The 14030-nt window shown below is 40.6% G+C and overlaps 1 protein-coding gene across 5 annotated transcripts in view; it reads left to right on the top strand.

Moving 5' to 3' along the window:
* Window positions 1–14030, top strand: part of COL11A1 (collagen type XI alpha 1 chain) — a 280302-nt gene that overhangs the window by 188404 nt on the left and 77868 nt on the right. For all 5 annotated transcript variants that reach the window (XM_072998040.2, XM_072998042.2, XM_020788718.3 and 2 more), the window contains 5 exons: window positions 2211–2264; window positions 3519–3572; window positions 6250–6357; window positions 7853–7942; window positions 9901–9954. In XM_072998040.2, coding sequence (XP_072854141.2) covers window positions 2211–2264; window positions 3519–3572; window positions 6250–6357; window positions 7853–7942; window positions 9901–9954 — 360 coding nt within the window. The remainder of the gene's footprint in view (window positions 1–2210; window positions 2265–3518; window positions 3573–6249; window positions 6358–7852; window positions 7943–9900; window positions 9955–14030) is intronic.

The following is a 14030-nucleotide window of genomic DNA, read 5'->3' as shown; positions in this document are numbered from 1 at the left end:
GCAAAAAAAAAAAAAAGGCTTGGAAAACTTTGTGAGGTGTTTCTCTCCACACTTTTGAAGAATCCTCCATCCAGCATGGACAGTGGCTATGCTGGCTGGGGATCTGGTGAGTCTAGCCTGAAACCCATACGTTTCCAAGCTCTGTTTAACAGATATCACTTGAGCCATTGCTCCATTTTTTTTATTATGAGTGTCATCCATCCAGCTCTCCCACAATCAACTCAAACAAGCTTAGCGATCAGCCAAATGGCAGCTTACTTGGACTGATTTTTCTAGTGCGCGAGAGTAACAAAGACTGTGGAGTTGACAGCCCAGGGCCAACAGAGTACAGTACGTGATTTGTGTCCCTTCTGCAGAATGGAGGAATGAATTCAGACATCATGAAATTAGCCCAGAGCAGTTCCCCGTTTAGTGAGCAAGTAGCTGAAACTAGGCTGGTGCTGTAACATCACTAATGTAAAAATGTGTTTGCTGGGAAATCTGATAGCAGCGGTAGAAAATGGCTGGGAAACAAGCAGCAGAAACTGTACAGATAAAAATCAAACATGTATACTCTGTACAGAACACAAAGTACTGTGGTTTCCAAGCAGCTTGGATATATTTTTAAGAAGTGCTGTTACGCTGCTGTTGCTACCATAGCTGAAATCCTCTTTTGTCATTTTGTGCATCATGCCCCCTCCCCACAGTACCATACATCTCATTCATCATGCACACACAGTTGTTGCTGCAAATTTTGCACATGCCCCAAAATGAAGTTATTTTTAGGAAGTGGAAGGTTATTGGAGACCGTCTGCCACAAAAATGGCATACCCTGCACATTGTCAGCACAACAGCTTTTTATGTAGAGGCAGCCAGCCGCCACTAGAGGTTGCTCTCCCTCTCTGTTGTGTCAGTGCCGGCGAGGGCGGGGGGATGATGAAGTTAATAAGAAAGTATGGGATTTTCTATTGGCAGGCTATCACCAGAATGAGTGCATTAAACATGCTAGTTGGGTTATTGACTTTAAAATAGTGCGTTCATAAAGGAAACCGAAACATCCACTCGCCTGGAATAAATTGTAGAGGCTTTCAAAACTCTTAGGGTCCCATTTTATCTTCATGGAATTGATCATTCCTGTTCCAAAGAATGGGCTGCATCGCTCTTTCTCCCTAAAGTAACCTTTAAGAAGGAGGAAACCTTCGTCCAATTCCACTTGTAGATTGGTGCAGAATGACATTGTAGTCAGCTTGAAACCGTACAGATCCAGCATCCTTGTTGTTCTTACCCTCTGTTGACAGAAAGGTTGGTAGAATCTCTCAGCTTCTGTCTTCTTAGATCACACTCTAGTCTAGGGATCTGTATGGGCATCATCACATCATCAAATGAAAACCCGTTATTTCCCCTTGCAAATGTATATTTGGTACCCTGCACAGGAATGGCAATTTGTGAGAGGAGGAAGGAGAAATGACAGGCAGTGTAATGGGGAAGTACAGTTGCTCCCTGCCATTTCTCTGCTTCAGATCTCTCACCCCCCCCCAAAAAAAGAAACATTTATGCCTGATTATATATAAGATATTGCATGCCAATTAGTTGCTTTCTCATTCATTTCTTCTTAAATTAAATGTTTTGATGTCATGTCCTATCATTATCACACCATTAAATATTATCCTTCTATGTATAAAAAAAACTTCTGTCAAAGCTGAGGTGCTGTTCATCACCCACTTAAGTGGTGAAAAGCAAAAGAGCAGTGTTGCGACATTTAGCTTTCTTGAGCTGAGAAAACATGGAAGTTTGAGTGGTGTTGATTTTCTACGATCAGTTTTACTTACAAATAACAAAAGGGTATATTGGAAGCAGTAGGTCCTGTACAGAAGACAGCAGAACCTTTAGCCTGCATTAAATTCCCTGTGAAACCAAGTGCTTGGATCCTTTCAGTCCATCCTGCCCCCAGCTGTTTCCAGCTCAGCTGAACTCCATCCTCCCTGTTGGCTCAAGGGTGTTTCCTTCAAAAGGTTGGGGAGAAAGATTTCTCATGCTCCTTTAGGGAAAATCAATGGATCATCCTTGTCTGTGAATAAGTAAGCAGTCAACATCTGCCAATCAATCAGAACCAGGGTAGTAGGTGTGAAAACTAGCCTGCTACACAGGAAATGACCCTGGAGTTTGTTTGTCTGGATTCTGACCTGGTTTTTTGGAAGCAGGATTTGAGTGTTGATGTTCCTCCTTTGCAGGGACCACCTGGAAAGGATGGCCTGCCTGGACACCCAGGGCAACGAGGTGAAACGGTATGTGCACAATTTCTGTTCTTCTGGAATGTCATCTGTTTAGGGACACTATGATATTTTGGACAAACATATTGCACGTCTAGCAACAGTAAAAAAAATTGAATTGTATTAATAAAGAAGAGGAAAGTGTCGGGCTGGTGTGATAGCATTTTGATAAATTGTATTGCAGTGAGCATATGTGCATAAGCTGAGTTTCTGGCTGTGATTTACCAAACTCTGGTTTTGCTACAGGTTTTGTTGAAGTTGCATAAAGTTTGATTAAACTTTGTTCATTGTACTGCACTGATGGTTGCTGCATGCCATGGAAAAGGGAAGGTTTTTTTAAAATGGCTTTTTCTTGCCTAAAATGTATAAATTATCCTATATTACTTGGAATCACAGAAAGGGAAATTTCAGAAAATTAATCTACATAATGATAAGCCTAAAGGCCACTTGTGGGCTGAGCAGATGCAGTGCATTACTCCAGAACTTCAGAGAAGGGGGTGCCCCTTGCTTTGATCATAAGCTGTCTGTGCACAAGCCCTCTCCATTGGGACTTCAGCCTTTTTAATTGCAGGGACCACCCATGTATTTCTGTTTCAGAATATTTTACGATCACTACCCCTGACCTAGTGTATAAATCAAAATCCAAAATACTCAAACTCCATACATTCCCTGGCTCTAGGGCCCTACCTGCACTCAGAGGCACATGGTCATTCACAGTAAAATGAGACCACAGGCTGTTGATGCCTACTGGGGACTTAAAGAAAACATTTATTCATGCTGCTGATCTACTTAAAAAAGGGGGAGGCCGTTTCTCAATCAATATTCTTTCCATGCCACTAGTTAATCATCTGCCTGAGATAACATTAATTTTATCTATGTGTAGCTGTACAAGTACTTGCTTGTCTGCTTTTGTAACACTTCTGTGCATCTGAAACATACATTTGAGATGCATGGAAGTAATGCTGTTCATATAGTTCCGGCCATCCAATCTTTTCCTCAAAAATGTGCTCTGTGAAACCTAGCTGCCCCTTTGAATCACACCAGCAGAAGAGCTGAGCTGAGAAACTATTGGAAATGATAGATCTTTGAAAGAGTCTTCAATATTTTACATGTGAGGGTGCAAAGCAATAACAGAAATGGCAGACTTTATTCTTCAAAAAGAAGAATCCACTGACACTGCAGTTCTTGCTTGTCATTTTTTCAGCATTGTTACAAAAGTCATTGCAATATGAGGATGTGTTAGTGACCATTTTATGCTTCATTCCTTAGGGCTTCCAAGGCAAAACAGGCCCACCAGGCCCTGGTGGTGTTGTTGGACCTCAGGTAGAGTTATCTTTGTTTGACTTTGATCTTTATGTAAGATCTTGCTGGGAAAGCCTTTCTGTTGTGTCTCTCTGGGTTTGACTAGTCAGCCAAATAATTTGTTTGCCACACTGGCTATACAGAAAATCCACCTTCTGGTCATATTTTCAGTAATATTAGAATATTATGTCAGGTGTCTCAGTACTGCAATTGCTATTGATTTTACCTAAAGAAAACTCCTGGCCCTGGCCTAATCTTTGTGATGGTGCAGTGGCTGGGATTCTGAGCTGAGGAGAATTTGGATCTGGTGTAATTTACATCCTTCTCTGTTCCTCCTTCTATGCCTTTTTAATGTATTTATTTGGCTCTTTTGCTTCATGATCTCACCCAGCACAGGATTTACGACTGCAGGTCCATCCTTGCATCTGAATGGCTTTTGGGGGTGCTGTGATAAGAATCCTCAGGGCAGAGGGGGGCAGGAAAGATTATATGTTTCATTGAAGCTTCCTTGAAATTCCTTATATGTTTGGCCCACATGTGAATGCTCAGTTTCCAACATCCCTAGTCTGAGAGGAGTTTGGATTCACCAGAGCCTTAGCCAGTTTCGTGTCAGCTTAGCCAGTTTTCAGCCATATTGACAAGGAAAGATTGCACCCTCAATAAGATTAATAACATTTGGGATGGGAGAAGATGGCCAGAAGATTATTCAATATACCTAGAAATAAAAGTCCAGTTGGATACATTATGAAATGCAAAAGACATACTTTGTTCTTTAGTGGTTAAACTGCAATACTGCAGCTAAATACAGTATCTGCTCACAACCTGAGTTCAATCCTGACAGACTCAGGTAGCCAGCTGAATGTTGACTCAGCCTTCCATACTTTAGGTTGGTGAAAGGAGTACTCAGCTCACTGGGAAGCAAAGTGTTCCTTGAATAATTATGTTGTAAACCACCCAGAGAGTCTTGTAGCGCTATGAGGCAGTATGTAAGTCTAAACAACAACACTTTATATGCAAAGTACAACATACATTTGTACGCAAAGAAGTGAGCAAATGCAATATAGCCTTCTGAAACTGGTGATGTTTGTGTGATGAATGCTATCCTGTACACATCTGTTCAGAAGCAGCCACTGCTGGGTTCAGTGGCATTTATTGCTAGATAAATAGATGCGGGATTGTAGCCTTACGCATTTTTCTTGAATGTTCAGCTGCTGTCCACAGAATTTAAAAAACACACACAAACAAGCAAGAAAATCCACACTACTGTCAGTGAAAGGGTATTAAAAGTGTGCAAGGAGGATCTTCAGAAGCAGAGTCTACACAAGAGATGATGTTGTGGAGGAGAGTTGGCAGAGACTTAGCTACACACCTCTCTGCTTTGGGCTGAACGTAGAGTATTTTTCAAGGATCACAGAGTCAGGGGGAAATGTTTATAGTTAGCATGTTAATATATATTTTTTAAGATGTCAAATCTCTTTTCTAAAGTTCTCTCTTCTCTAGTTTAACTACAGGAGGCTTGTGAATCGGTTTTGTTTCTTCCCCGCACTTCAGTGAAGTTAAACAGCAGGGGTCTTACTGATTGTAAATTTTGTGTGAATTATCTTTTGTTTTCCTCTCTTCTTTTATTGACTAAGCTTTGTTTAAATTTCCAATGCCTGGCCATGCTGTGTTTGAGTTAGGAAAGATAAATGAAATTGCAGCTTAGTTATGTTCCTGGTACTGATATCCCTTATGCTGGCTTCTTGTGTGAAGTGTTTTTTTTTCCCCTCCCAAACAAAACAGAACAAAACTTGCACTTATGCTGTTTTAAGTATAGTGTTTGCTTTCATTGGGAAGGACTGTGTGAATCACATTGCGCTGTCCACATCTGTTTACGATGGCATATATCGAGGCACCCATTGGTATCATGAGCATCTTTATGTTTCTCTGCTTGTGTATCTTACATGGTTGTTTCATCTTGATCTTTGTGTTATGCACAATCACCAACTTTTGGTGGCCCCAAATGAGGATTCTCATTGTCACTCACTACTGCCACCCCCACTGATTTTCAAGGGTAGAGATGTGAAATCAGATGTCCAGAGTCCTAGTACAACACTGTCCTCTGCCTCATGCTGACCCTCAATTTATCTTTACATTTGAGTAAATAAAATGTTGTGGAAAACTTTTAAAGTATCTTCTTTAAAATAATTCTGTATGAAGAGATTGCTTTGGTGAAGGAATGTAAATGAGCTACAATTTGTGGCTTCTGCTTTACTCTTCTGGAGTAAATGTCAATAGGATTATGGACAAAGCACTGTCCTGTTGGTGACATTGCTGGATAAGCTCATACAACCCCATTGTCATGTGGATGACATTGTTTGGTCAGCCCATACAGAATCCAGCAGGACTCTAGCCATTGTTTCTACTATTGCTGACAGAAAAACAAAGAAAGTCCATGTTTTTGATTCTTTCTTCCTTCATTGCTCTTTGCTCCTTCTTTGTACCTGTGGAACAACCATATTTTGGCCTTTAAGGAGATATGGAAGTATTTCAGCTTAGTATAATTGAGTCCAGAGATCTTAAGTTCTTCAATTCAGTGCTTGAAGGACATCATAGTTAGATGAATGTGGCTGGGCAGTTAGTTTAAAAAGTTACGCTTGTGAATGAAGATAAATATGTTAGTGATGTTAAATAAAGGATTCTGTGCTTTTGAGTTTAGGGCCCCACAGGTGAGACTGGCCCTATTGGAGAAAGGGGTCACCCTGGCCCTCCAGGTCCACCAGGTGAACAAGGCCTTCCAGGTGCAGCTGGGAAAGAAGGAGCTAAGGTACGAATGTGCTCACTTTTGATCTAAACCTGCACTGTCTTTCAGTGTATCACATTTCAGAAGGTATTAGTATCTGGGCATCCATCAAAGATTCTAGAATTAGATCATGCACTGCAGATTCTTGATTGAGCAATAGGTCATGCAAGGTAACTTTCAAGGTCCAACACTGGGGAAACTTCATATTAGAAAGATAATCCCATATTATGGAGAAGTTACTTCCTTGGACTACAGCTCTCAGAACTCCCCAACCATCATGCTGAATGGCTGTGATTCTTGGGGGTATTACTGAAAATTTTCATTAGAAAATCACTTTTCTAATCTCTGGATGCTCCCAAAGTTACAGTTGGGTTTAAGCTATTAAGATCTAAAGTGTTCAACAGCAATAAGTTTTAGGACATTAACCATCCAAAGGCATGGAACAAAATGTGTCTAATTTTAGTATGAAAAATTTAGTTCTCAGTGATAAAATCAAATAATCATTTGGTTGCACTGCAGTTAATTAAGGTATAATTTAATCAGGATATAAAACCACATGAATACCAGCCCCATGCATCAGAGCTTGACTCTATGCACTTAAGAGTACAGACTTGCTGTACCAAAAAATCATTGATTATGACTGTTGTGATATCTCCCGTGTTACTGAAGAAAAAAAATACAAATCACATAACACAAAGGGAGGTCTACTTATAAACAATGGTGTATTTGCATATGTTGGTATCTGAAATCTTAACAGGCAGGTTTGAAAGTTTTCGGAACTCTACGCTTCAGCAGATGTAGAAATTTTTTCACTTTAATCAAGTGTAAATGACAAATCAAGTGTATAATCTTATGTCAGTGATGGCTGGAATCCTGTTGCACAACTTCATGTCATGTAAGTTGGATGAGGTCATCAACTGTGGCTGCTTACAGAGAATTAAAAGACCTGTGGCAGCGATTTTCAGACTCCAAAGAATTCCTCTCCTATTCTGCAGTTCACAAATGTTTCCCTAGGATGAAAGGGATCCCTAGGGATTCCCAAAATGTGTGAGGAGGTAGGTGGGAAGCTTTTAATTCCCCCCAAAATGGCCATGGTTGTTGATGCCATCTGAGTTGCATAGCGCAAAGTTGCACAACAGGATTCTGGCTAATTAATTATCATTTCTATTCATACATCAGAACACCTTGTTTCCAGAACAATTTTGGAGGATAAGATTATTTGCTTCTGAATTACAGCAAGCCTCCATCATCACTTTCTTTGTGCAGTGATGGAGAGGTGTGAGGAGGAGAGGCTTTTGGAAGAGGTCGATTCATGCTTGAATGTAATGCCTGTACATGAAGAAGCACCTCTTTTCTTTAGACACGTCCATCATTCCATGAAGAAAGTGGTGACAGAGAGGTGTGAGGCTAGGCACCTCCCTCTCTGTGTGTTCAGGAAACCATTCTGACACTTGAATAGCTCTGTAGCTTATTTGTCTGCAATTATTTTTTAAAAGCAGTCCTTGATCACTTTCCCTAGGGTGATCCAGGACCTCAAGGCATCAGTGGAAAAGATGGACCTCCAGGACTTCGTGGTTTCCCAGGGGAAAGAGGCCTACCAGGAGCTCAGGTACAGTAATAGGCAGAGACAAACATTAGCTGAAAGTTTTATGCATGTGAAAGGGTAGCACACAGCAGCTTCCCCAAAGTCTTTGTATCCCACACGTACTCCATGTATTCAGAGAACTGCCATTTGCTTCATGGAACAGAAGGAATTTGAATTGGGTTCTTCCGGTTTGGTCCAAAGCCCTTATCAACTAGGCCTCAAAGTGCTTTTAAACCTTTTTAAAGCACAGGAACTCATGGTGTAAATGGAGTGCAAGCCACCCTCCCCACCATTACCTGAGGAGGTACACTGCAGTGTTCAAACCACAGATCACTTCTGCATTAAAATGTGAGTTGCAAGACATAATGGAATATAGGATTTTGCTGGAAATATAAACTGAAGAGTTCATATACTGTATGTGGAGATACTACCTTTCCCTTGATTAGGGTTGTCATTTTCAGATGAGAGATCCTTTCCATTACCTCAGGACTGTACATCTTAATTTACCAGGTTGAACAAAACTCACTTGAAGTTCATGTTGCTGCCTGTTGGCAGTGCAAAGCAGGGGAAGGGAAGCATCTAATGGGCCACAATAAACAGCTAGTGGGTTGCCTTAAACTTTGATTGTAATTTGTCCAGGGCTACAGTACATACATCTCAAAATGCTGTTTACAGTGGATTTGATTAAAGCAAAGCTTGTGAAGCAAAATGATGGTTTGATGTTCTAAAAAAAAATCTGCTCTGTATGTGGCTATAATCCTCTGGCTTCTATGGATTGTGACTTGAATTTTTCACTTAGCTGCTTTAGGGATGGATGAGAAATTCATTTGGTTTGCTGGCAGAGTGTACACTTTGCATATAGGCAATAATACATTCCACCTCTAGCATCTCCAGTTTATGATTATGAAGAAATATTCACCAAGTTCCTTGTTCTCATCTGTTCAGGCTATCTCCACAAGATGAGATGCCTCAACAAGGAGTCCGAAAGCCCTGTGATATTTCTCGGCTCCCACTGAGAGTGAGAGAAGGAATCCCACCATCACCATTATAATTAAAGTCCCTCATTCATACAGATAATGTCGGTGAAAATTTCGTATTGGTCCCCTTGGAAAGAAAGCGCACACAAACATAGCAAGTGCTGAAGGATTGAGTGATTGTTAAGAAAGGTGCACACAACCCATCTGTGACTCACATTCCAAAATTTCCATGAAATAAAGAAAGAATTATTCTCGTTTTGCCCCAATAATATGATGTATGCAGTTGAGCTATATTGTGCAAAACATCGAGAATTTGCACAGGACATCATCCTCCCTCATTGTCAGAACAGTATCAAGAGCATCTATACATTACTCATTGTGCTTCTAAACAAGAATGTAGGACTGCCTTGATGAAGATTTCAGGTTTGGGTGCTGCAGAAGATCTAAGCCAAAGACCTTGGAGAGCCGTTGACAATCAAAGTAGGCAGTACTGTACCGCATTACATGTGCCATATTAAAGCTACACAGTCCCTGTGGTCCTCTTCATGCCAATTAGTACTGGAGAAACATGGTACTGTACATTCCTGTCACTATCCTCAAACCTGGAGAGACAGTGCAGCTTGGAGCTGCTTTTGCTTAGGGGACAATAATGGCACGTGTTTTTTGGGGTGTGGGTGAAATTCCCCATCACGTAATTTTGTTGGTCAAGGAATGTGCAGCCTCCCAGGTTCACAAAGCTGATTGTCCTTGTCCTAAACAGTGCCATAAAATATGAGCTGTTTTGCACTGACAGCTAAATTTTGATAAAAGCTTCATTTAGAAAATACAGTTCTTTCTTTTGCAGTGGGATTGTCTTTTTTTCCCTTTCCCTTTTGTTTTTAGCCTTCAGTGGGTTTACACACATTATGTTTGTTTTGATGCAACTGCTGAAAAAAAATCAGTTGCATTAAAATGTGTTACAGTGTCAGTCTTCAAAATAATAATAATAACAATGTCCTTTGTTAGGGTGCAGCTGGTCTGAAAGGAGGTGAAGGTCCCCAAGGTCCACCAGGCCCATTGGTAAGTAAAATCCACAGGCTGAAATGGCAGTGTTTTTTTTTTCTTCATGGAAACAAACATTAGCCTGAATAATGGCTTCTTTTTAATTCCCTTCATGCTGGTATGTGTATGTGGCTCTTGTGAACAGTACACAACTGTATGCCATTCGGATCTGTCAATAGTAGTTTCCTGGTAATTATCAGAACGAATGAGTCCATAAACAGAAGAAAGTATAAGCATAAATGCATCAGCCTATCTGAAACCTGCTGTTATCAGCAGGGGGCAAATTATCTTCTCTTGTTACATTAGATATTATACAGTAGGGGGAGGAGGAAAGAGGCCTCTAGTGATAGGAAATCGAAGGAAAGGAAAAACTTAGTTTATTAAGAAGGCTGAAAAGACTGCTGTGAAATATTTCCCAACAGCCCTTTCTTTCTGAAATGTTTGGAAGTTGGGACAAAACTAAGAGTTATTTTCCTCATGCTTTTAAAATGCCATATTTAAACAAGTTGTGTTTATTACTGAGGAAGAGTGACCATAGAGTCCTGATCCAGAAACATGCTTCCAACCTAGACCACAAAAGTTTCTAGATCTAGATTCTCCTGAAATACCTGTGCACCCATGCTGTGACTTTACAGGAAAGTTTTGATTACAGCAAACCACATCTTCCAAGCTAAAACAGCAGAGCAGGGAGGTGGGAAGAGCGGTGGTTTTCAGAAAGGAGTGCAAGGCTCTTGTCTGGATCAGAAGCAGAGGTAGAAGCTGTAGGTTTATAACAGATGGGGAACCCTCTGGGCTGGCAAGGAAAGTTCAAATGGTTAGGAAACAAGGTAAAGCTAGTGTGCATCAAGACCTAGCCCCTCTTCTAGGCTGAGAACAGCTTGCTTTCATCCAAGAGAAGGGAGTCAAGTTATGAAAACCCTACTTTCCAAGTACCGTAGAGGTTTCCTCCCTTCCATCCCTGCCAGATGCTTCTGAAAGCTCTGGCCGCAGATTATCACCAGAACCGTATAGTGTAACTCATGCTGGGCTATACCACTTTTGCTAGATCATACCATTTTATAATTTCAGGTAGCATGCTTTGTGTGCTTTCTTATCTATGAAGAAGACCATGTTCTCAACAGTGAAAGTAGTAAGTGAGGGAGAAGAATTTTAGGCTAGCCTTCTCAGAATGACTTCTTATGAGTCGTATGGAGGAGCAGCACCGTGTGAGTCTCTTGATCTATAGGTTGGCTCTCAGTTCTCTCTTCTTAAGGGCCTCAATAGAGTACACACAGGGGAAGGAGAAGGATATTAATCCGAAAACAGATTGGTTTTATCAGTTTTTCTTTTCTTTTGATGATGTTTCTGCCGATTTTGAAGTCTTATACTTTTATGCTTTTCTCAACCAACATGTGAAAACAAACGAGCTAACCTCTGTGGGATGAGATTGTAATTGCCATAAAATTTAATTTTCTCTCTCTGGGAATTCTAATCAAAGCAAAGCAGCATTAATCCTTTTTTATGCTTTTCAGTCATGCCATGTTAATATTTAAGACCAAACCCATCCTCTGCCACTCTGCTTCCAGCACTAGGGCTTTGCAAGCATGCCATCAGCATTGTCAGAGAGGGGGGAAAGTAAGAACAAAGAAAGAAAACAAATCACCACTTTCATTATAAGTGTGTTTTTAAAACCAATATTACTTCACGGAGACAACCTAAGATGGACTCTGAGCTCAAAGAGTCCAGGGACAAGAAAGGTTTTTTGAACAGTAGAAATACTTCAAAATATTGAAGTACCTGATACTTGAAAATCTTAGAAGTGTGTGATATTTGGTAAAAAGAAGCATCAGCAATCTGTGCCCATAAATGAACATTCCTGTTACGCATAATCAGACCTATCCATCTCAGAATCCTACAGCCAACATGGCCATTAACTCCCAGATTCTGAGAGCTGAGCTACCAAAACAAAGAAACAAAAACATGCCCAAAACAAACACAATTATTCCAGTCTCTGTATCAGAGAATATTCTGTTCTCCTGCTTCCTTGGCAACTGTTTTTTAACAGAACCATAGTTTTAGCTGAGCAGGTACTGAAGAGCCAGTAAAATTGGTTTTGCCAGCTAAGGGCCTCTTTCTATAGTATATGTTCCAGTTGTGTATCTGAATGCTGATTTAAACACAGCATTTTTGCAGAGGTTTGTTTGGTTTCTGTTGGCATTTGGGATATGTGTGTCACAGCTCCTTGGCAGAGTGTGCACTGTGTGCAGAGAAGGTCCCTCGTACAGCACCTAGTCTCTCCAGATAGAGTTGGGGAATACTCCTGTCTGAATCAGGTTAGATACTGTTAAGCTTAACATACTGGGGCCTTTCCCTCTACAAAGAAAATGTCTTTGTTCCAGTTTATGAAACAGAAAGCATGCATTTGGGAGTTAATTTCAGCAGGGACAGAGTGTATTGTTTGTATTTTAACCCTAAACAGTGGGAAATGTACACTTACAAATGTAAGATCCTTTTGTGATGGACACATGTTTATCATCATGTAGGACAGAGATATAATGATACGTAAACATGGTTTCTAAATTCAGTGTACAGGCAATAGCAAATCATAGGGGCAAGGTGAGACCTGCCCTCAAGAGTTAAAAAAGAGCACCAAATAATTTCCTGAGTGGATGTAGTTCCCATAACCTTCTGACATACCCTGGATCAGCTCTGAAGATTTCCTGGCCTTTGGTTCCTCATCGGCCTTGTAGCATATGAGACAGGATTTGAACACAATACCCTAGGCTATGCTAAACATTTCAAGTGTACCCAATGTCTCTAGCTGCATGGAAAATAGTGATTTTACTAACCATCACCAGGGGTTGTGGCATGGTCTCAGAATGGATGCTTTCTATTCTCAACCTAGCCATAGACTAGGCATTTAGATGACCTCCCTGTAGGGAAGATGTTTCCTAGATGTTTTCAGACTCCCTCTGTGCTTCTGATATGTACAAGCATATCTCTTAACATAATGCTGAATGGTAGACTGATCTGTCCATGAGCAGGAAAAAAGTAATATTGAGATATCATCCGTTCTCAATCTGATAAATTCCAATAGATAGATTCAAACCAGTGCATCTGAATTGCAAAGAATCAGTCACATGAAACAGTATCTTGTCTGTGACTCCAGGAAGATAGTTACTTCAGATGAGATATTTTAATACTGTATGTTCCTCTTCAAAATGTAGTCTTCTGTAGTCCTAACTGTGGGCAGCTCTATGTATTAACATTATGGCAGCTATTTGTCTCCCATAACATTGGAAGTTGGAAGCAAAATTCCAGCTTCCCACATTTCTCATGTGAGATTCATAGAATAATTCAGACAAACAGCTGCCATAAATATGTACAGTGGTATTGCTGAGAGAGTGCTAGGTTAGTTCCTTGACATCTCCAGCTAAGAAGGCTTTCCAGTTACAGGGCTGAGATGACCTTGTGTGCATTTTGACTGCTGCCAATCAGAATATGATGGACTAAGGGTAGATACATTGACAAATCCGCAATTAGCATGTGTGAAGTCAAAGTATTTTTCAATGATCTCATGATGCAAAGATAAATGTGAATCAGCTGTTTTTCTTTCTGGTCCCGAGAATATTCCCCTGCCACTGGGGGCATCTGCATTTTAAAAGCCAGAGCGATTCAAACACTGTTTTCCCTGTTTGATTTTTTTATTTAATTCTACAAAGGGACAGGGTGTGTGACTCTGGGCGGTGTTATGGTAGTGTATTAAGCTGAGATGTGATGTTTTCAGACAGTGCAAACACCCAGCCCCAAAATCGTTCTCCCTAATCTCCCCCCAAGTTATGTTTATTTATTATTTTAAGAACAAACTGCCAAGTTTAGCACTGAATCACCTTATCGCAGCATTGATACATTAGTTTAAGTACTAGATCACCTCTGCACAGACAAAAGTAAAAATAGGAAAGGAGAGTCAGGGATCGCCATGTGGGTGGTATGAAAGGAAGTGAGGCTATGGGCTATCCATAGTGCATATCAAATTCCATCAAATTGAGGGCTAAAGTGGGCACTGGTCCTGAAAAAATCCATGGGCCTCATATCATCATCTAAACCAAATGCAG

The sequence above is a fragment of the Pogona vitticeps genome, chromosome 4 (assembly GCF_051106095.1).
Source record: "Pogona vitticeps strain Pit_001003342236 chromosome 4, PviZW2.1, whole genome shotgun sequence".
Lineage (NCBI taxonomy): Eukaryota > Metazoa > Chordata > Lepidosauria > Squamata > Agamidae > Pogona > Pogona vitticeps.
The sequence above is the reverse complement of the archived record's forward strand: the minus strand, read 5'-3'. Positions and strand labels throughout refer to the sequence as shown.